The sequence below is a fragment of the Periplaneta americana genome, chromosome 10 (assembly GCF_040183065.1).
Source record: "Periplaneta americana isolate PAMFEO1 chromosome 10, P.americana_PAMFEO1_priV1, whole genome shotgun sequence".
NCBI classification, from domain to species: Eukaryota; Metazoa; Arthropoda; class Insecta; order Blattodea; family Blattidae; genus Periplaneta; species Periplaneta americana.
The window spans coordinates 112,588,869-112,613,290 of NC_091126.1; the positions used below are offsets into that span (position 1 = coordinate 112,588,869).

At 34.1% G+C, this 24,422-nt stretch overlaps 1 protein-coding gene across 10 annotated transcripts in view; it reads right to left on the reverse strand.

Annotated features, from left to right (window-relative positions):
* Positions 1-4,107: 4,107 nt before the first annotated feature.
* LOC138707964 (thioredoxin reductase 1, cytoplasmic-like) overlaps positions 4,108-24,422 on the reverse strand; it is a 479,245-nt gene continuing 458,930 nt past the window's right edge. For all 10 annotated transcript variants that reach the window (XR_011334488.1, XR_011334491.1, XR_011334487.1 and 7 more), the window contains one exon: positions 4,108-23,192. Coding sequence is in view for 2 of the 10 variants with exons in the window: in XM_069838056.1 (XP_069694157.1) it covers positions 23,130-23,192 (63 nt within the window). In the remaining 8 variants the exon portion in view is untranslated. The remainder of the gene's footprint in view (positions 23,193-24,422) is intronic.

Sequence of the window (24,422 nt, forward strand, 5' to 3'; positions counted from 1 at the left end):
ACTAATTTTAATTATTTAACTAGCTGTCTCATATTCGTTAATATTTTAATATTTATTTATGTTTTATTTATATCTAATGAAATTATATGTTTCATGTGTTTTTAATGCTGCATTAATTTTAATCATTTAATTAGCAGTCTCATATTCATAAATATTTTATATATTTATTTATGTTGTATTTACTATCTAATTTACTATCACCTCTATGGGGCGAGACAATTACTTTTAGAGATGTGTCAGAGCTCGAGCCATGCCTAATAATATTATAGTAATTTAATTACCTTTACAGATGATGCTTGTGACCAAGCCCCAGCCACTGCATGAGGTCACATCTGACTTACCTGAGGAATTATTCGATCCTGAGGCTGCACCAACATTCAACTCAATGGAGCCGAATGCACAGACACAGGAAATGGAGTCCGAGGACATAATAATAATAATAATAATAATAATAATAATAATAATAATAATAATAATAATAATAATAATATTTATTTCATTCCAAAGACTGTACAATGCAGCATAGGAAAATGTCATGTTAAGAAAAAATATTTAAATACCAGAGAAAGAGTTACAAGTTAGCAATATGTTCATAAGTTACATATAAGGAAATAATCACATTTTATAATATCATATAGACAAATTCTCCTTAAAAGGTATACAGCTATATAGAGTTAAAATACTCGCCAATATTATATAGTGACAAGTCTATTAATTTATTTTAAATTTCATTCTTAAAAAGCCTCAAGCTTAAATGTCTAACATTGTCAGGTAAAACATTATATACGTAACTTTTTACAAATCTCTACAAAGCTGCTATTAGGAGTAGTGTAGTTACACTGTCCTTTTCTTAAATCATTTTTATGCCTTGTAGAATAGCTATGCACTGAGCTATTTGTAGTAAAATTATTAATATTTGTTTGTACATACATTAAACAACTTAAAATATACAAAGACGTTACAATTAAAATTTCAAGTCTTCGAAATAAAGGCTTACAATGTGTACGGTTATCAACATTACAGATTATTCTTACTGCCCTCTTTTGTAGTTTCAATAACTTTATTAATTTAGGATCGTTATCCCAAACTATTATTCCATATGTCAGATGGCTATGGATATAAGCATAGTATACGGATTTTAGCACTTCAACACTAACATTTGTTTTTAATTTCCTTAACATAAAAATACCTTTGTTGAGTTTCTTTGATAGTATGTCAATATGACAGTCCCATTTAAGTGTAGATTGTATATGCAATCCTAAAAATTTGACAGATTCTTTACAATTGATTCTATTGTTTAAGGAAAACTCTAAGTTTTGGATCTTCTCTTTGTTTAAGCAAAGAGAATTAGCTGAACACCAATCTTCTATTTTTCGGTTGATTGCATCAAGATCATTAATAATTTTCAATCTATCATATCCAGTAATTGTTATAGCAAGATCATCCACATATAAATATGACTATGTATTTGCCATCAATTATACAGAGTGTTTAAAAAATACGGGGCATAATTTCAGGTATGTATTTCCCACATGTAGACAATCAAAATAGTTCATTACAACATGTGTCCGGAAATGCTTTATTTCCGAGTTATGGCCTTTACAACATTGAAATTCACCAGAACGTTTTTCTTTCCGCAGGTTGCTGCCGTCAAAAGAGACTTTAAGAGGGCACTCTGACAGTTCATTCCGAGGCGATGGTTACATTCAGTGTTGTGTAGGCGTTAGACTGTGCGACATGTATTCAAATCAAGAGCTGGCAGAGATACACTTCATGTACGGTAAGGCGGACGGCAATGCTGCGCTGGCTCGTCGTTTGTACCAGGAGAGGTACCCATAACGACAATGTCCAGATCGGAAGACATTTGTATGTCTCCATTACCGTCTGTGCGAGTATGGAAAATTTAACTCTCCTGGTTTGGGAAGGGGACGGCCAAGATCTACAACTCCAGAAGTACAGGAGGAGATTCTGGAGGCTGTGAACATGACTCCTTCTATCAGCACATGAAGGGTAGCGTTGCAAGTCAATGTTCCTCATACGACTGTCTGGAGACTGTTGAAAGAGTATCAATTGTATCCTTATCATTTGCAACGTGTACAGGCTCTGTCACCAGCAGATTACCCTGCACGAGTTAGGTTCTGTCAGTGGTTCCTGCAGCAGTGTGGTATAAATCCAAACTTTCCTGCCTTAGTATTATTTACAGATGAAGCACAGTTCACACGAGATGTCATAACAAATTTCCACAATCAGCATGTATGGGCATACGAAAACCCACATGCAACTGTTCCATCTCATCACCAGGTGCGGTTCTCCCTCAACATGTGGGCCGGTATCATTGGTGATCGATTAGTTGGACCCCATGTACTTGTAAACAGACTTACGGGGCAGGCGTACACAAACTTCCTGGAAAACACCATACCTCATGTTCTAGAAGACACTCCACTGATCAATTGTCAACACATTCACTTCTTGCATGATGGCGCTCCTGCACACTTCAGTCGTATGGCTCGCCGGTATTTGTGTCGAAGGTTTCCTGATCGATGGATAGGTAGAGGTGGTCCAATTGCTTGGCCTCCACGCTCACCTGATCTGAACCCTCTCGATTTCTACTTGTGGGGCCATTTAAAATCATTGGTTTATTCGTCTCCGTGCCTGATTTGGAATCCCTTCGGAATCGAATTGTGGCAGGTTCTGAGGACATACGCAATACTCCTGGAGTTTGGGATCGTGTTCGCAGGTCAATGAGACATCGATGTGAGGTCTGTATTCAAGCAGGAGGTGGACATTTTGAACATCTTCTGTAATGACAACGACCTGCGGAAAGAAAAACGTTCCGTTGAATTTCAATGTTGTGAAGGCCATAACTCGGAAATGAAGCATTTCCGGATACATGTTGTAATGAACTATTTTGATTGTCTACATGTGGGAAATACATACCTGAAATTATGCCCCGTATTTTTTAAACATCCTGTATAGGGTGTCTTTTTTTTTTTAGTAGGTTATTTTACGACGCTTTATCAACAGCTTAGGTTATTTAGCGTCTGAATGAGATGAAGGTGATAATGCCGGTGAAATGAGTCAGGGGTCCAGCACCGAAAGTTACCCAGCATTTGCTCATAGTGGGTTGCGGGAAAACCCCGGAAAAAACCTCAACCAGGTAACCTGCCCCGACCGGGAATCGAACCCGGGCCACCTGGTTTCGCGGCCAGACGCGCTAACCGTTACTCCACAAGTGTGGACTATAGGGTGTCATTTACATAAATAATCAATAAAATCAGTCCCAAAATGGAACCCTGCGGTACACCAATATTAGTAGTTCTGTATTGACAAAAACTGTTACTAAAATATACCGTCTGTTGCCTATTGTTTACATAATTCTTAAAAAATTTTAAAGCTATTTCACTAAAACCATAAAACTTCAATTTCATTAAAAGTATTTCATGAGAGATATTGTCAAATGCTTTTGACATGTCATAAAATCGACTTAAAACATGCATTTTACCATCATAGCAATATTTGATCGCATAAAGTGTAGACAAAAGTGAATAAGTAAAAGTGAAAAACAAACAGTGAAAAAAAAAACTAGCAGTGAAAAGTGTAAGAATATATAATAAAATCAACAAACAATGAAAAAAAAAACTAGCAGTGAAAAGTGTAAGAATATATAATAAAACAAACCAAAAATGAATGAAATGAGTTATTATTTTGAGTGAATGTTAATCATTAATCCTAACCTTCATTTTCTTGTCTTTGGGGATAGGAAATGGGTGTGGGATGGTAATCTGACCTTAATTCCTTGTTATTGTAGATGGGAAAGAAACAAACTAGCAGTGAAAAGTGTAAGAACATATAATAAAACAAACAATAAAAAATTAAAAAAAAAAAAGATCAGCAGTGAAAAGTGGAAGAATATATAATGAAACAAAGAAAAAGAAAAGGGAATGTAATGTGTTATTTTGAGTGAAGGTTAATTATTAATCCGATAATCCGAACCTTAATTCCTTGTCACTGGGGATGGGACATGGGTGTGGAATGGTAACCTAACCTTAATTCCTTGCCATTGTAGATTGGGGTTGGGCGTGTGGTTGGTAAAAGAAAAGAGTAATCAAATAAATAAGTATATATTTATTCATTGAAAATACAATGCAATGATTATTTAAATACATTTCCAATGAATGAATCCCAATTGTAATGATGTTTTCACCAAAACTGAAGAACTTCTACATTTTGAAAGACACATTCAACATTATTGTCTCTGCAGTGATAGAAGCACATGTCTTTTTTTTTAACATAGAAAAATTTGGACAATCCATTTATTCCAAATTATACACATAACTATTGAGGAATTGTTTCAAGAATTTTTTCTTTTCAACACCTTTTGTGTAAACATACTCATAATCGTGTGTGATATCCTTTAAAATCGATTCCACGTGACTGTAATTAACATAAACACTATTTCACAATAGTCAGTTAACCAATTTTGCACTATAATCTGTGCATTTGGAACTGGCGAATCAAGGTCACATATAAACATACAGAAGTACAAACCATGTATGAGACACTGAACTGAAAACTGTGAGCTGAAGGACTAGTAATTCCGGCTGTCACAGCTGACTTTAGTTGAAGGGAATTGTCCAGGATTGGGATAAGCACACGTGGCAAATGCAGTCCATTACTTGACCATAAGCCGTCACTTCGAAATGCACAGACTACAGTTGCGGTGCCATTAGGTTTTGTAATGTTTTTCTCAATAAAAATACAGCTCTTACAAGGGAGCACGTACCGGTATAAATTTTTACTTTTAATATGAATATTTATTGAGTCATTTTCATTTATGGTTAAAGCACTCTACAGTAGAAAGGCATATGTTTCTCTTGTTACTAGTCTCTCTTTAAATATTGGTGATTTAGTCATATTTAATGGATCCATCATAGTTTTACTTTATATACATATTTTGTGAGTAAGTGTATCGAGCGAGATGTCAATCTCCTGATTTTAAAAGTTGAACTAACGTGTTCAGTTGATGAGTTAGTCCTGATATAGAGTTTTGAGGGAATTGTAATCTCACCTTTTTCGAAGATGTAATTCTAGAGTAATAATATTCAAAATTTTATTGTAACAACTGCCTAACTTATCAGTATACAAATGTGATTAAACACACAGATGCTGTTTTTTTTTTTTTACATATCCTCTGCATCTGTTTCACTACAAGACACTATCTGTTGCGAACGTTTCATCCTCACTTCAATACATGAAGCTATGTAATCAACTAGTATTTCAATTTGTTTCCGATGTTATCTTGTAACAACACTCTAGAACTGATATTCCTGTATAAGCTGTCACCATGCTACTATTCTGTTACATAATCTGCAAACATATTTTTGTATCTGGTACTTGTAATTCTTGCGAACATATGTCTCATGATATTGCCATATGATGCTCTTGTTCCTTTCACACTCTTCCCTCTCATATGAAGAGTCCACTGCAAGAATGATGGCTGTCACTTTTTTGTCAATGCATTGCTTAAGACATATAGAATGTACAGAGAGTTACATGGCATTAACACTGATAGTCATTGTCCAGTAATGATCGGAAAATCACAGTTAAGCTTTGAGCGCTAAGCATTTCAAACTTTCAATTGCTTCTCCTGCAAAATGTATTCCAAATGACATCCATCATTCTTGCAGTGGACTCTTCATATAAGTTCCCCCCATGATTACGTCCTGTCAATATGAATACTAGTGTTAATTTTTTTTTTATGTTTTATACTATTTTAACCACTGACATTTACATGCACCATTGTTATCCTTATTGTTCTCCTTTCACTTCATATATACTCCAATGTTTGTTCGCAATGTAATGTATTCTTTAGGTTTATTAATTGATCTGAAGATGGTTCCCACAAACCGAAAATGTCATTTATTTTTTAATATGTAAGAAATATCATGTGTGTGTTTAATCACATTTGTATAGCGATAAGTTAGATGGTTGTTACAATAAAATTTTGAATATTAATGCACAGCTTATCGGACCCAACATGGTTTTCAAATTCAAAACCTAGAGTAATAGTTTTACCTCTAAAATCAATCAACTTTCCGTTTTGATCCATTGTTCTAATAGTAATATTTTCAATATATTTATTGTTATTATTTTGAAATATCGAATGTCAAAGGGCTTTTTTTTAAACCCTGGATTGGACATTTACATTTACAGTTAAATTACATTCCATTCTTATAAGAGCATCTGAATTTATTAAGCATGATTTCATAATTATTGCTTTATAATTGTATGTTCTAATTTTTATAAATGTATATAATTTTCCATACTCTAAGAAAAAACTAGAAATGTAGTAGCAGGGGTAATGGTGATGATAATAGTAGCAGTAGTAGTGAAATGTTCTGAAGTTCTTGTCTACTTCATTTCCTTGCGAGCTTCCCAGCAATATCTAGGAACTTGGAATTCTTCTGTCCCAATCATTTTCTGGAGTTTGATGCAGAGTAGTAGGTATTCCTTGTTCATTATTATATTCGTGTTGTTGCATGCTACACAATGTGATGACTAACAAGTTTATTCGATGGAGATATGCTGCTGGACAGTTGTGGCCAGTTTCTAAGCTGAATGAGGCAACTGCATCAGACTGAGGACTGTTAGTATTACTGTATGTTGGGCTCGAGTAGTGTTTTCAACTTTTTATTTTCACAGTGTTGTTTAGTGAATTCTATAGGTTTGTATGTGTTCTTTTTTATTATTTTAATTTCGGTTAAGAGTTCTGCTGATTTATAAGACAGGCTATTTATTTATTTATTTATTTTTTTTTGCTGGATTCATCGTTCATCAAACCTGCAGTTCCTGAGTTGGAACATATTCCCTGATGGAGGTTTAAGTACCTACCTAAAGGAATTTAGTTACACTTATTTGCTGGCAGGAGCAGTGGGACAAGTGGTAAGTTCATCACCTCAAATGCCTGTAACTATGCAATTAAGGTATTACTTGAATGCAGGAGAGGAGAAATTTAGTTCAGAGTCTTTAATTTAGGCTTGGAAGTCTTTAATGTGCTGGAAAACTCCTACACAGGACACATGGCTTAAAGTCCCTCCCGGAGGACTTGCACTCCAGATTTTTGCTTCCTGAAAAAGCCATTGACCCCAGCCGGGCTTGAACCCGCAACCCTTTTGTCTAGAGGAGTGCACTTTAACCCTAGGCCACTTCGGATGACTGTTATTGTATTAGCTTTCCTTTTTTGTCAAAATATCAACTTTCTCCATACCCTGTAGACCACAGCACAGTATGCTGAAATCCATTTTAAAGCAACATTTTTGTTTAGATTCTTTAATATTCTGATGCGCTCTTAGATTTCTATTATTCTCGTATCTTGGAATGACTGATTGTGTGTCAGAGCAACTATAGCAGAGAGACGGTTGGCGAAGTGAACATCTATGGAAAAATAATTGTTATAGAGATGTAAGTATTGCCTATAAATCAGTATCATTGTGTATGATTAGCTTCCAAGAGAAATATAAAAGAAGAGGAGTTTACAGGTTATTTTCATTAATGACCCTTCTGTATAAACTTAAGCCAATTCTGTTCTGGGTACCATGTGTAGATTTTTTTTTATTTTTGTACAGCAATTTTTTTCTTTACTTCTTTACTTGAACTTTTTTCACTAATTTCTTCTGTTATAGTACAGGCAGAATCAATAGGTGGGTTTTTGGTTTGGTACGGAAACAACTCACTCCACACTTTCTCTAGTGGTTTATGACCTGAACAAAGAAACCTGTCACTCCGTTCGAATGTTAGTTATTGACAAGTGGTTGTCTGTGATACTACTGTGCTACAGTTTGTTCGTAAATACAATATATCTCATAATAAACATCCGAGTACTGTAATTGCTATTATGTCTCAATCGGGCCCTGATATCAGAAGCCTTACTAAAGGTGGTGTTTATCAACTTTGCTGTTTCTTGAAAGAACTGTGAGGACATTAAAAATGTCCTATCATCAATGCAGACAGTCACTATCAAAGGCCAGTGGCGCTTTTTTACGATCGGTCCAGAGAATTTATGCAAAAGAGAGATGAATAGCAGTAAAACAATCATCCTATGGAGCCTAATTTTACATATATTTATTTAAAGAATACATGGACAGATGTAGGTAATATGGAATTTTACATTTAAATTCATATTTTTTTTTTAGATATTGTAACATTTTATTTTATGCTATATTAAGTTGCTTATTTAAGACATTAAAATGGAAAATTGTTTCATTATTTAGATTGTTGAAGACCATTATTAAGTTAATTTAATTTTTTTTAGAAATTGTTCACGGAATAAGGTAAATTTCGTAATTGATATGCTAATTATATCTATGTCAAATGGATTTTTTAAAATTTTATTGTGTTATTTTACGACGCTGTATCAACATCTAGGTTATTTAGCGTCTGAATGCTATGAAGGTGATAATGCCAGTGAAATGATTCTGGGGTCCAGCACCGAAAGTTACCCAGCATTTGCTGGGTTGAGGGAAAACCCCGGAAAAAACCTCAACCAGGTAACTTGCCCCGACCGGGATTCGAACCCGGGCCACCTGGTTTCACGGCCAGACGCACTGACCGTTACTCCACAGGTGTGGACATGTCAAATGGGATTATTATATTGTAGTCTACATGTTCTTGACTGCTAAATTTTTAGGAGCTCCAGTGTTAGTTATAATTAGGTAAAATACATTACGTTTGGGAATAAAATATTATTAGGATCATAAAATGAAATATTATTTAATAACTTGTCAATAATACATTAACTTGGGTAGCTATAACTGTGGCTGGCGACTATTTTATCCACTTTTTTCATTGAACATATGTTATTTCAACACTTCTTGTATTGAATTGTTGATGGACTTCAATAATACAGATGCATAAACAAGACTGAATGAAACTCACCGCATAGAATCAGAATAGTGCTGAGTGTCCAATTTATAAAACGATTTTTTGTGTCATACTTATTATGTTATTTATTTTATGTAGCTAAGCCATTCGTAAGTGTGCTTTCATTACAAAACTCGTTCATGTTATAATAATATACATATTCCACAATCAGTAAACATACATTAATATTTTGTACTTCAATGTTTAATTTCATCGTGATTTATAAAGTTGGTAAGTATACTGCATAAACATTATTTAGTATTTACTATTTCAACACAACATTCTGAAAATATATAAATACAAAGTATTTGTGTAATGCTAAATATTTGATTTATATTAGGTTTACATTACACTTTTTTACATTTGTAAAATGACTTAACTTGCAAAATATTATAATAATAACATTGAGTAAAGAACGTAGGCCCTATTTCTAATTATTACTACAAATCACGTTATTATTTCATTTATTTTCTAAGTTTTCCTGCAGTGAAAAAGTATCAATGGAGTTATTTGGGACAGGACCACACACCAAGCAGGTCCTGAGGGGTATAGGAGTCAGGGTACAGAAGTAGGGGTTCGCCAGACCCGCCGATTTCTTCTGCCCCTAGTATAAAGTAGAGAATTGTTACAATGATCAGATTCCAGTGGGAATGGGGGATACAAGCTTTTCTGACAACTGTGGTAGACTATATTTTTCTTTAAGTTGTAGGAAACCTTCTGTATATTATATATCCTTTCTGATTCTTTAGATTGCGGTTTTGGTTTAAGTAACTATTCCAATCATTTTTCATGCAATGTTATTCTCCTTTTTTTAATATCACATTGTATTTGCCTATTGTTTGTAAGAGTTTGCATTCTTATATTGGAATAGTTTGAACACACCCATGTGATTATTCTTAGATCTTGGTTTTTTGACTTTTTCTAAATTGTTTATATAATTGTGTGGTGCTGTAATTAAAATTTCAGAGCATAACGTAGGACTAGTTTCATGTAAGATTGATTTGTATATTGTATTTAGTGTTGATCTGTAGAAACAAGTCTTTTCATGAACATTAATCTGTTTTGTGCTGATGCTCAGGTTTTCTCTGCATGAGTTTTGTAAGTTAATTTCTGATCAAGATAAATTCCTAAGTATTTTGGCTCATTGATTGGTTGTTAGATAGGTGTTTTATTTAATGCTGTTTGGGTTTGTGGTGGGTTGTGTCTTAGGGTAAATATCTGGTAGCAGGATTTCACTGGGTTTACAGTCGTTAAATTTTCTTTAAAACACAAGGATAAAATCTTCTAATGCTTTATTCATTTCTTGTGATAATTTTACCAGTAACTCTTCTTTTTGCATGAGACTCAACCAAAATTTGGTAATTTTCGTTACTTATAACCAGAGATGAATGCGGTATGATAGGTATTAACATAGAAATGAGGAGGAATATCAAGATTTATACTTATTCCCTAAATATTGTTAATGTATATATATATTTATATGATTCCATTTTTTTTTGTAATGACTGTTGCTCATTCATGTACTTTGTTTGACCTTTCTCTCTTTATCCTTTGAATGTACAGTTCCCCAAGAAAAGAATGAGATGATTGAATATTCCTAAGTCTCAGATGTATGACACTGTGCATGATTGGAGACCAGGGCACTGGTACACAAGATAACGAATACTGAGTTATTTAAATTCAGGCTATTTAGTTTGTTACTAGCATCGTTCCGAAATTCATTCAAAAACTGCAAAAAATATGGTAATATGACGTAAATAATAAATATATACAGAAATCGTGTAGTTAAATCGGCATTGGACCTCCATGACTAGATCAACACTCCGCACAGAAAGGAAAGCTTTTGTGTCGTTTCAATAGCTCAGATGCTAAAACTTGTGCGTGTTGTGAAGAAGAGAGTGGGTTCGATTCTTAATCTATACCAACGATTTTTTTTCTCTGTATGTTCAAGCTGTAAATTTTATGACACTGTGTTGAAGGAATTTATTATGGTAACTTTAAACTTCTTTCCAATTAAGACAAGACCTTGGAACGTAGAATTAAATTCATTTTGAATTTCAATTAATATTTGCACATAATTGTTTAACATGGCTTCATCACAAGCAGTTTCTATTATTGGAAAGTGAGCCACAGTACCTTCCCGAAACTGACTTACGAAAAGTCTAAGTTTATGACTCAAATCCCGTAATTTATCCAACATATCAACAATGAGCTGGCCTTTTACCTGAAGAGAGATATTTAAATTGTTTAAGATTAATAAATTCTAACGTACCCTACATCATGTAATAATGAAACTCTGAACTCCTGAACCTTTTTACTGCGATCTTCACCAACAAAACCATCATATCTCTATGTGTGGACTAGTAATGACGCATTATATTTTGCCTCTTTCTTTCAAATTTTTGTGGCAGATAAGTATTGACTCCAGCTGCTGTGAAAAAATAAGCATTTTCCCATGCAACATTGAAAGAATTTGCCTGATGATCACTTTTCCTTCTTCTAGATTCCTCCATTACATAGATAGGCAAAGTGAAATAGCTACTGATAATATACACTACACCAGATAGCTGCGTGGACTATCCTCTAACTACAGCAGGCCTACGTCATTCCGACATACCTTTCTGGCAAGCTGTTAGACGGCTCTCCAGCTCTGAAGGAGCTGCCATGCTCAATGAGCGCTGTTTCTGCAGGCCTGATCTAGACTTTAAGAACGTGTGCAGTGAAATGAACATGTCCAAGACATAAGTTTGTTACTGGGTACAGTTAAATTCCAATTATGCACTTTTCTTAAACTGACTACTGGCATAATTAAGCTTTAACGTTCTAACTAAGGAAGTTTTAAGTGTTATGATTTAAAGAGGTGATGTACCTTATGACAGACAAGTCCTGTTTCAACACCAGTGTGGTGTCATCTTCAGTGTCTTTCGAACTACTGCTGCTCCAACTGGTCTTGATTTCCGGCGTTTGCGTTCGTCAGTTGTAGGGGTGGGGATGTGTTGCTCATATGGTGGGGGTGGTCGATGTATGAATATTGAATTGTAATTGTGTATTAACACTAGGATGACTTGAGGCGGCCAATTGAACGTTTTCGATATTTAACGTCTCATAATGTTGTTCACAAGTTTCGTACACATTCGATAATTTGTGACTATGAATGTTTTAGTCAAGATTAAATTTTACGTGTATTAAAATTTTTTTTTTTACATTTTTCAGCTTCTTGAGACAGCTTCTACCTACTGTATCGTTGTTTTTTGTCATTCTTGCAATTCATTACACGGCATTATTAGACCAACAGATTCATAAACCAGTTTGAACATGTTCGCTACTGCACATTGCGACATATCAAGTCAGGTCGGTTTCATTCCTCCATCAACAGTTGTTAGTGAAGGATGTGCTGAATCACGTCTCGCGCACGTAGTGATTCTGAAATTGTGACTTGTTGTTTGACGACATTTTGCCTTCGCAGTCTAAGACTGAACAGTCGGAGTCTAAATCTGAATGTTAGTCAAGGATTAGTGAAGACGAATTCATACTACGTCACTCAACTGGCAGCAGTAGTGAAGACAGTGCCAGTGAGCAGGATATGCTGCAGGAAGACATTAATGAAAACAAGCAAAGGCCCACACGAACAGAAAACTGTAGTTGTATTTCATTTTATTTTATTTTTTTTTGAGCACTGATTATACAAATATTGAATATACAAGTAAAATCCTCTCTTTTCTTTTTAAGATTGCAGAGCGACTGCGAGAAACCGCTGGAGGAGAGGTCATGCTGGAAATCGTCGCCTTCCTGATACCCACATCCTAGTTGCTACTATTGGTGATGAAATTTCTACCGAAATTAGACATTGCAGTGCCGGTGTTCAAACCGCCCACCCTGTGAATGTCCCCATCGTTCTAGGCAGGCCTGATATAGGTGAAGACGAATGGGGTATAGACGGAAATACTTGGACGCATATTACTCTTGGATCCAATGCAGGTAGGCGCGGTATTCAAAACATTATCCAAGAGACTTGGGTCCTACTGATTATGCAAAGAGGGGCATTGATAAGGAATCCCCCACAAGTGCTTGGCGTCTTTTCGTCAATGAGCCTATTTTGCGCCTAATAAAACATTGCACTGAGACAGAGGCTTGCAGTGTTCTTGGCAATGACTCATGGACTGTTGAGCTGGAAGAACTTGATGCATTCAGCACAGTCTTGTACTGCCAAGGAGTATATGGCGTCAGAGCTCTCAAATCTATTGCCCTCTGGAGTTGAGAGTGGGGTCCTCCATTTTTTTACAGAGACTATGTCAAAAAAGAATAGGTTTCTAGAAATTATGAAATTTCTTAGGTTTGATTTGAGGGCAACGGGAATTCACTGAAAGCAAAATGACAAGTTTTGTTTGGCCTCTGAAATATGGCATAGGTTTATTGACAACTGTATTGCCTGCTGTAGACCTTCAGAATATATATAACTATATATGAAGAATTGTTCCCTTGCAAGTGCAGGTGACCATTTACACAGTATACTGTATGAACAACAAACCAGATAAATTTGGTATCAAATTCTGGCTTGCTACTGATACGGAGGTTAGATATGTCCTCAATGGTTTCCCCTATCTAGAGAAAGATGAGACAAGACCAGCTGGCAAAATGCTCGGTGAGCATGTAGTCTTGCACTTTTCCTCGATAAAGGGAGAAATGTCACAATGGGCAATTTTTTCACTTCATTGAGTCTAGCCTTGGAATTGATAGAAAGAGCTACTAGTATTGTAGGCACACTGAATAGAGCTAGAACAAAAGTGCCACCTTTTGTAAAGAATTTCCGAGATCCTCTGTACAGCACTGTTCTGTATAAAGCACGAGACACCACTCTCACTTCGTACCAAGCTAAAAAAGCAGAGCAGCCGGAGATGGCCTGTCATGTATTTTATAATATACTAGATTTAGCAATGATGAATACTCATACACTGTACCAAATAATTTCCGACTCTAAGATGTCTCGAAGTTCGTACATAAAGAGCGTTGCTAAAGAACTGGTAGGTCCCTACAGAAACAAGAGGATGCAATAACCCACATCGATCTTGCAGAGGGAAATTTGTCCCGACCCTCTGTCTGGTGGTAGCTGCAAGCTGTGTCAGATAAGATTGTGCAACAGAAATATCTTTTGTTGAGCTTCATACTGGTCGGACGTGCCTGCTGATCGCTCCACTGGTATGATAGAAGGAAGTATTACTACTGCCTCCCAAGGCATTTATACTTGTCAACGTTGCAGAGCTAAACTTGTAACAGGGTAAAAGTGTTGCGATTGTGATAATTATTATCATCCCAGTTGTGCTAAACAAGTGAACAGACTCAGGGGCTTAACAAATATGATAGAGCCCGCCTGCAAAAATAAAATTTCGGGCCCTCTAAAATAAAATGTATCGGTGCAACCAAATGTATAACCTATCAATAACATAAATATAATTACAGCAGACAGAAGTTCAACTTTAATGCAGTATATTTCCACGTTATAAAAACAAAGGAATTAATTGTTCATTAATTTAAGATTATCAAAATAATAACAATTATTAATAAATTTTATTAAAAGCATACCATATATACTATAGTGATTGAAATTAAGTAGGCAGGTAGGCCTATCAATAAGTATATACTTCTGATATTTGTTGTACTTACAAAACTTTATTGTACTCACATTGAACTCTAGTGAAACTGGACCATGCGGCGTGTTTTCTGTGATGTGAAGGTATTGATGATTTCACCGACATCAATGGATCTAGCCCTTTCACATTCGATACTGAGCAGGCTGAGTTCACTAAGTCTGTCTTAGATCATAGAATTCCGTAGATTGCAGCTGAAGAAACAGTACCGTAGTTTCCCCTAACTATGGTCCACATTTTTCTTTGTATATTCAGTACTATTCATCCAGATTAAGTGAAATTTTGGCTTCGGACTCTTGTAAGTGTATATTAAATAAATATTGACATATGTGTTTGAAATTATTTAATTACAAGTCTTAAAAAAATTATAAGCATTGGTACATAGTTGTATTCTGAGTTGCCCAACTATGGTCCACTCGTATATTCATGCTTGAAAGCAAGAATGGACTATAGCTGGAGCTGTAATTATTCGTAAATCAATACACTGAGTTTCTAATTTAAGGGTAGAAACATAATCTAGCACAGAACAATATTAAAAATAAATGAAAAGTACATTGATTCTTTTTATTAGTACACATTGCATAAACAAACAATAAACAAGTGAAATCTGAAAGTCCTTTTCCTGCAATAATGAACAACTACACTCACTGGCAAAAAAAAGCGGGACACCTAAATTTCTCAATTTTTATGAGGTGAGAATCAGAAAACCAACTATGAAATGAAGAAAACATTGCTTCCCAGAAAAAACTCTTTTTTATTATCACTTGCGCTATTATTTTCAACGCCAAACAATGGATATAATTAAAAGGTGTAAAAACTTACGAATTGTATCAATTTTCTTCCAAATGTTCAACTGATTTTGTGGCCACCCAGATGTTGCTAATAGCGGGTATTGCCTCCCCGTAACTGTATGACTGTTACCATTTGCTGATTCAACCCTTCGATCAGATTCTGGATGTCAGTCTGGTCGATTCTATTCCATTATTTACTTAGAACATTTCGGAGCTGCTGTAAGTTGCTGTGAGGAGGTAGACAACTTCTAACTCGCTTCCCTAGCATTCTCCACACATGTTCAATAGGGTTTATATCAGGACTTCTTGCTGGCCATGCCATCCTATTCAATCCAACGCCGTGAAGGAACTCATCCACGATTCTTCTAGCATGAGGGCGAGCAATGTCATGCATTAACAGGAACTTTTCACCAATAAGTGGGGCATATGGTACCACATGTTAAATTAGACCTTCTTCGATGTATCTTGGAGCAGTCAAAGCACATCCATTAATGAAAACAAGTTCTGTGTGAGCTTTATACGAAATGCCAGCCCATAACATTACTGATCCACCTTGGAAACTGACACGTGAACTGAAGGTACATGAAGGAAAACGTTCTCCTTCTCTTCTCACACTCTTTCACGTATATCTGTAAACTAAATCTCGATTCATCTGTGAAGAGCACTCATCACCACTCCCCCAGGTTCCAATTAGCATGACTGTGAGCAAAACATGATCATTCAACATGATGTTGCTGGAGCATATTCTGGGCCTTTAGCTGGTCTTCTGGAATTCTACCCACATTCATGCAGACGTCTTCTTACAGTTCTCTCAGTCACGTTAACTTGTCTTATTTTCTGGAAGGCTCTTCTGGTCGCAATAGCTGTTGAATGGCGATCTCTTAATGTGTTTAGGACAATAAAATAGTCGTCACGAGCCGAAGTTACTCGTTTTCTCCCTGAACTGGATCTCCTGGAATAACCTCCTGTCTCTCTAAAGCGATGGTACACTCGTACGGTCGATCGAGGAATCCCAAGAACTGCAGCCACATCTTCTATCAATACAACCACTTTTGCTGAATCGGTAGGACTTAGTGACATTTGTATACAATGAAGTACTCCAATACTGCCTCAAAAGAGCTTACCTGTCTGTAGACTTCTTCAGCTTAGTTTGAAATGAGTCCGAGAAATTTAGACACAATATTGCAAGAAGAACGAATCTTCTTTTCAGATCATTGTTGGCTATTACGTATTCAGTATTACATTGTTACGTATCACAAAATAAATGAATAACTAAATGAACCTCAGGACACCTACAATTATTAAAAAAATCCTATAAGTTAAAAATTTTTTAAAGAAAATGTAGTTGGCCCGGTTTTTTTGCTGGTGAGCGTATATTAAAGAACAAAAGTACGGCATCAAATAAACTAACAAATTCTTAGCAAAATATTATGCACATAAATTCACTGATAATGTTTATTTACCATACTGAGAACTACATTCGGTAGGCTTATTTCGATCCTTTGAATCTCAACTTCTCTTGTAATTCTGAAATTGAAAATAGATCTCTCTATTTCGAGACGCATTTGGAGTCTTCAATTTCTTTTATTATGTTTTACTTTTTATAAAATAAAATGTCTTCCATTTCTCGCCACCTCAGTAATTGCCGCTTCTTACCATATATGAAGCAACTGCTCCATTGTTCTTCACTTCCAAAACTTTCCCTGGCCACAATTCCTCCTCATAAGTAACTACCATATAACTATGTGCCTTTAGCATTAATTTAACAGATTTCGTCTTCTTTTCCACATATGACTCACTGTCTGTAAATATGGAGAGAACACCGGAAACATCATAATCTGTATCCAATTCAATTTCATCGCTGTCATAGTCACTTACAGGGACGGTTGTTTCCTTCTACCCTGAAGTTTTCGTTTTACAGGACCATCATTCGTGCTAGTACTATTGATGCTGGAACAGCCTGTTTCCTTATTTACTGGACTATAATTTTAAATGGTGTTTTAGAATATACTGAGATATCATATTTGCAGAAGTAAATATTCACATAGATCACATTTTATTACAACAAATATTTTAAAATGAAATACAATTATGGTCCACGAAAAATTGTGGTACATAGTTGAGGAGTGACTTCTAGTCTTGAGGTTAAACATTTTTCACGCAGAGTCCTTAACCTCTGCCAGTCTAATTATTACGTGAAAATAAACACTATATAGCCAAGTTTAATTGTACAAACAATCATATACCTATAACTTACCAGTTCTATAGAGGAGACCTTAATAAAACAGACAAACACAAACTGAATGATTTCGTGTCTTCACACATTCAATAGAACGATGCACACTGACCTTGTTAAGCATCCATATCATTGCCATGTGTAATGGTAGATGGAAGCATCTAGGGGGAACATAATTCCATCACGGTGGCACCTCAAATGGCAAACACCGAACTCTTGGGGGACTAAGTAGTACATAATGCGTTTTGGACCATAGTTGGGTGCTTGGACCATAGTTATGGGAAATGACAGTAACCGGAATAGTTAGAAATAGGTAAAATGCCGTGCATAAATCTAAAATGCTAGCAGCTACAATTGAATTTTCTATTACTAATAGATTTGTTAATTCAGATACAGAGGTTAATGAGGCTATTTATTTTTTCAGAGCATTTCTGAAACCTATTACCTGGTCTGGGAATTCACTGGATAAATCTTCCTCATATTCATTTTGTAGAATCACTGCTGCATTGTGAATCTCTTCATTGGAAGCAGAATTTATAAATTTTGGGGAAATAATTTTGAAGAAATGGATAACATTATGCATACCCTCAAATCTGTTTTTTAATTGGGCTACTATAATGTCCAAACAGCCATTAAAAACAGTGGTTCTGAAATATATCTTTGGATCTACTAGCCGCTCGTCCTGACGCAATTCATCAAAATGTTTTTTTTTACTTTTCGAATTCTTTTATTTTCAAATTGTGGTGGAATGTCCCAGCTCTTTGCCAAAGATGTAGCTGATGACATTGCTTCTTCAAAATTATTTCGGTAACGAGATAAATTATTGGCTGCATTCTGAATAAGAGAACAGCATTATCAAGCTCTACATTTTCCGACTGCATAATTTGTGATGCTAGATTAGTATATTCTAGAATCTTTGATTGCAACACTATTTGAAAAATGAATTGAAATTTATCTAATTGGTTTTTCAGAGCAACAGCTTGTTCTCTTTCTCCCTTTTTTTTAAGATAATATTAATTTTGACAGAGCCTTAAGTACTTCGACATAAGCATAACGCAGGACTTTAACAGACTGGTATCTCGAAGACCAACGTGTTGGGCAAAGTTTTTTTAAGGTATAAAAGATACCAAATGTTCCCATCTTTTAATACTATGACTGAAGAAAAGATACAACATTTCCACTGTGTCATAAAAGGACCTAACTTCTTGAATTCCACATGCAGCATCGTTAGGTAGTAGATTTAAATTATGTGCTGTACAATATACATATTTTGCAGTTCTTTGTCTTTGTTCAATTCTCGTTCTGACACCTCTGTATACACCTGACATATTGGCACAACCGTCATACCCCTGACCACGGAATTTAGTTAATAATAGTCCATTTTCGTCTATTGCACTGAGTATTTCCTTCTCTATTCCTAATGCACTTTGATCTTTTATTTCGCGAAAACCTAAGAAGCTTTCATTTATCTTCACATCACAAGGTTTTCCAGTTACATCATGTGAAACTGTAACGTATCTAAATAATATCTGACTTAATTGTTTTTTTTGTGTTATGTCCTGTGTTGTATCTGTAATTACTGAAAAAATGGGGCAGCTTTAATGTCATTAATAATTTCTTTTTCAACTGCATGGGATAAAACATTTATTAAACTCATTTTGAATAGAAGGGCTTAGGTACTTTTGTGTATATTTTGGTTTATGAGATCGCATAATACAGGATTGTACTTTGCGAGAAGTTCGATGATAGCTAAAAAGTTTCCATTGTTTGATTTTCCAGTTTGTTCCCTATGTCCCTGAAACACTAAATTAATGGATGCCAGAGTTAACGTCACATTCACGATATACTTAAGGACCTGTTTCCATATGTTTTCACTTTTCTTTAGTTCTGAATCCATACCTGCATCAACTGTGTTTTTCTTACGCCACAAACTGAAAACGACGCATGCGTTCAAATGTGCGTAACTTTACAGTTTCGTGTCGCACAATACTTTTGGTTAACCATCTCCAATCTTGGACCCTTCGCTCCAAGTTGAAGATGACTTATGCTGTCCAAAGAGCCAACACGGTTTACAATAAACAGAGTCATTTTTAATTGAATAACACAACCATTCTCTCCTATGTACTTCTTTGCCCTGTCAATGTGAATTTATCGTAATATTTCGTGGAAAAGGATCTGTTATCTTGCTTAGGATCTTTAGGGAAACAACCCCCTGGCTCTAGCCAATATGGATTTTGTATAACAAAGAACATTTTAGTAGAATGTATTACTGTTGTACATAATAATGAAAGAGTATCAAATAAGAATGACGTTGCCAATGCATTTGGATTATATTTTCCAACCAATGTGGAGGATGCTCTTACTGAATATTTTGGTCCAAGCAAATCTACGCTATACACCAAATCTTTAGGAATTAGTAATAGTTTTGTCTTCTATGACACTGATGCTAATGAGATTGTTAAAAAAAATATTAATAGTACTGGTACTGACAATATTTCCTTGAAACTATTAAAAGTGATTCCACCTTGAATCTTGTGTACACTACTTTTAACACTTAAATATAAATGATTGATTAAATGGCAAACTTACTAGTGTGTTGGCTTGTTACGTTTTTGTTTTGCCTTTTTTATTAGTGTGTTTATTATGTTAGGGTTATATCCGTTGTATTTAGTTCTTCAGTGTAGTTGTCATTGTTCATTGGTATATTAATTAATCTGTGTGTCATTGTACGGAAAGCTGCATGTTTGTGTTGTGGTTGTAGTGGGTTTCCTGTATATCTTAAATTCGTGTTTGTTATTTGTTTTTGTTATAGTGATGTTTAGGAAGTTTATAGTCTGGTTATGTTCTATTTCTATTGTATACTTTAATTTTGGATGTATTTTGTTGAGTTGTTGATGTAGATTTTCTATTTGTGTTCTATTGCCATTATATAGGACTATTATGTCATCTATGTATTGATGCCAGTACATTATTTTCTCCGCATGTTTCTTGTTGTCAGTATTTAGTATGTGTGTTTGTTCTATATTATGTATGAATATTTCAGTGACTATGCCTGGTATAAGTGAACCCATTGGTAATCCATATTAAGCTTTTAAAATCGCCTGTTTCATTGGCTCACCCTTTATTGACATACCCAGTAACAAATAATTCCATATTTAACAAAAATGAGAACAACACTTATTTCAATAATCTCTTTTTTTATTTAAAACTAAACGCTAAATGTGTAACAGTTGACTACAAAATTATAACACGTTGCTTCAATGTGTAGCACATTTTTTCAATTAATTAAATGTTTCTGAAATAGACATTACACAGAAAGAAACAATGATTCAAATGAATTTTTGTGAAATAATTAATCAAATCTGAAAATTGTGCAACATTTCGGAAAGTGCAATTGCTCTGCATACCTACAATGTAACTGTCATATCTTAACTTATTATATAGAATATTAAATTTAATTGGTTTCATTTCCAACATGTTCATTTCACATATAATATCACATATTGAGAATAATTCAAACATAAATTATATGAACAGAAACACAATAAAAATAATTACTTTGAAGGCTAAAGGAATTTGTTTTAAACACACAAAATGCACTTACTGTATACTGTAAAACATTAACCATGTGTGTCAAATAAAGAATTTCTGAAGATCTGAAATATAATTTTCTTCTTTGTCTATGACTAGCATTGCAAATATGTGACTTACATTGATAAAATGCATTCACTAACAGCTTCTGGATGTTTTACGGATTTTAGAAGAACATAATATTATGGCTACTTTAGTTTCTAGTTTTGAAAAAGCAAATGTGTCTCTAAGAGTGCAACTATTAATATGTTCCAGGCATTATAAAAATTATAACTGTCACTTACACGGTTTATATAAAACAATTAAATTTAATTAAACACAATTAAATGAATAATGAAAATTAGTTTTACTGTACTGGACGAGGATTTTTGTCTCATTAGAAGTGCATATATGTATAAAATGCTTAATGATAAAAAGTAACGTGTAAATCAAAACAGAGACCATAGGCAAGATATAGCAATCATGCATTCATTAAGAGTCTTGTAATCCAGTGCAACAATTTAAATATATTTCTACTGGGAATCTCTCCTCGTCTTTTCTATGTAGCATAAATTAGTTTTTAATGTATTCTATTAAAGAGAACAAGCCCAACAATAAAGAGAATGAAACATATCATAAAAGTGTCACAAAACATATTGAATCTCAGTGAACAAATTTAAACCAGAAAAACTTTGAATAGGATCATTAAATTAAATTTACTTTTTATAATTACATTCTGTATCTAAAATTTATTTAAAGTACAGAAGTCACCAAACAAGAAATATACACAATACTGATGAATGTGAAAAAATATAATAATGGTTCGATCATATCACCATTGTCTTCCCTTGACAAAATATCAGTTCTGTTCAGCATGTTCTCCCACATGTCTCCTTAAGGATGTTTTTATAATCTTTAAAGTTGAGAAACATCTCTCAGTTTAGAAAGTAGTCACTGGCAATGTATTATTATAAATGTTTTGTTTATTTCCATAGAAAGTGGGTGAAAGCTATTTTGTTTAAACAAGCAAAAATATCAAGTACCGGTAATTAATTATTTTGACGTTCATAGAAGATTTGCAGTTATCTTCATTACATCGATATCAAGAAGGCATCATAGCTTATAGTCTTCATACTTCACTCTCGTAAGTAATTTTGCAATATTAAAATATTTAGTGTATCTGAAATAACCTACTATTTCAGTGAGAATGTCATCATGAATTTTTCTTTTGTTTGTTTCTTTTGATATCTTACATACGTAAGCTGATTTATGTAAGAAACACACATGACTGGTAAATACAAATTTAAAATCTGAAACATTCACATGTCGAAATTTAGAGAGCATAAATATGAATTTAATATTTATGGTGTAGGATTGACGAAAGTAAATAATACATGGAGGAAAAACATACAAATCTGTCTTTAACTAGTAAACTCTAAGAACTACAAGAAATGTGACATAGTTCTGTAAAAAGCTGAACCTTGACCCACTTTTAATTATTTTTTATTAGAAATTCCATGGTCAATGATGAGTAATGCCTTTCATAAAAGATGTAATTTACTTTGTATCTTATAATAATAATAATTCCCAATTCCAGACCTAAAATTGCTCTAAAAATAGGACAATTTATTCTTTATAGGTAGAATATTATTAGCAATTTTAAAAATATAACAATAATTATGAGTAATAGGTGGAGATCTCACTTTTAAAATGCAATTTTGTATTATAATTGCGAACTTGAAAAAACATAAGAGTGTGATAGTGTGACATACACACACATAGTGTCTTCAGGCACTGTTCTCCATATGGGTTCAAACAGAGCCTTCATAAATGCCTCAAGGACACACTACTGTATGTGTAAATGTGTTGCCTTTATCAGTAATTTATATCAAACTTTTTATACTAGCAATAAAATTTGCTAATATGAAAAAAATTGACGTTTCATTTCTGTAAAAGCATTCTTTAACCTCAGCATGATGTCTTTGCAACAGTCTCTCCTGATGATTTAGTGGTATTCATTGTTGTAAATATCTGTAACATACAAGCACATACACAACAACTGATAGAAATGTTAAATGTTAATGACTTTAACAGAATTGTGTCATTTTATCGATAAATCAATGTGGGGTTTTAGCACGAAATAAATTCAAATTATTCTACCCATTTTATGTACATTTTTTATGGTGATGTAGTGGTACATCACTGAATTAATTAAAGTACGAATATAATTTACCAGCATTATGAGCAAAATAACATCATATTCAATACGACTATCTTAGTTCTCTAAAAAATAATATCACATTCATATGGAGTGTGATAAAAAAGTAAGTTTTTCAATCTAGCACATTCATTTTATTTCACACTGTGTCGAATTTTATATGTTTACATTCTTCAAAAGAATGTACAAAATGGAATTTTATGCTACTATAACTACTTACACCACTCAATGTCTACCAACATAAAAACATACCAAAAGAAACCTTTTCAATGCATATAAAACAGTTACTTATGAGGACGATCAGAAAGTAGCACAATTTTTTACAGAATATTATTTTGGTTACGACGTTCAAAGTTGGTAGATAGTTTGAATCTTGAGCTACAGACTGCTATGGTTTGATCAGGTATCATCCTGAAGGAATGAGTGGTAACTACTGAGTAAAGATGATGCATGTGCTAGCATTGTCTACTTGTGAAAAGCAGCAAGTTGTAGTCTGTTTTTTGTGGGCAACACTGGAAAGTTCGAGTGAAATCAACAGGAAAATGTTGTAGGTATATGGTGATGATTGCCTGCACCATAGTAAGGTGTCTTAAATATGATACTAAATCACAAATTTTGAACTTATTTTGCAAAATGTGCAAAAAAATATTTTTAATTAGGCAAGATGATTTTCTAACTAAAGGAATTATTAGTTAGGCACAGTTGCACAGCAAGCCTAGAAAAAATAAAAATGCTGTATTATATTTTGGACTGAAAATCCTAAAAATGATACAGTTATTCCAAAAAAAGATACATATAGAATATCCATGTAAATACTGTAGATAGCAAATTGAGGTCCTAAAAATGAGACAGAGGGTTAAAAATATGATACATGTGTATGTTTGGATTTTTCTGTGGCTTGTATTTTCAGAACATTTATAACATAAAACATAGGTTACAACCACAAAAAAAAAAAAATCATATTTTGTATCTCTTGTTTTTAATATAATATGAGAAGTAACATTGCTGGTAATAACTTTCAAAATTTTGTTCAAGTCTCCTGG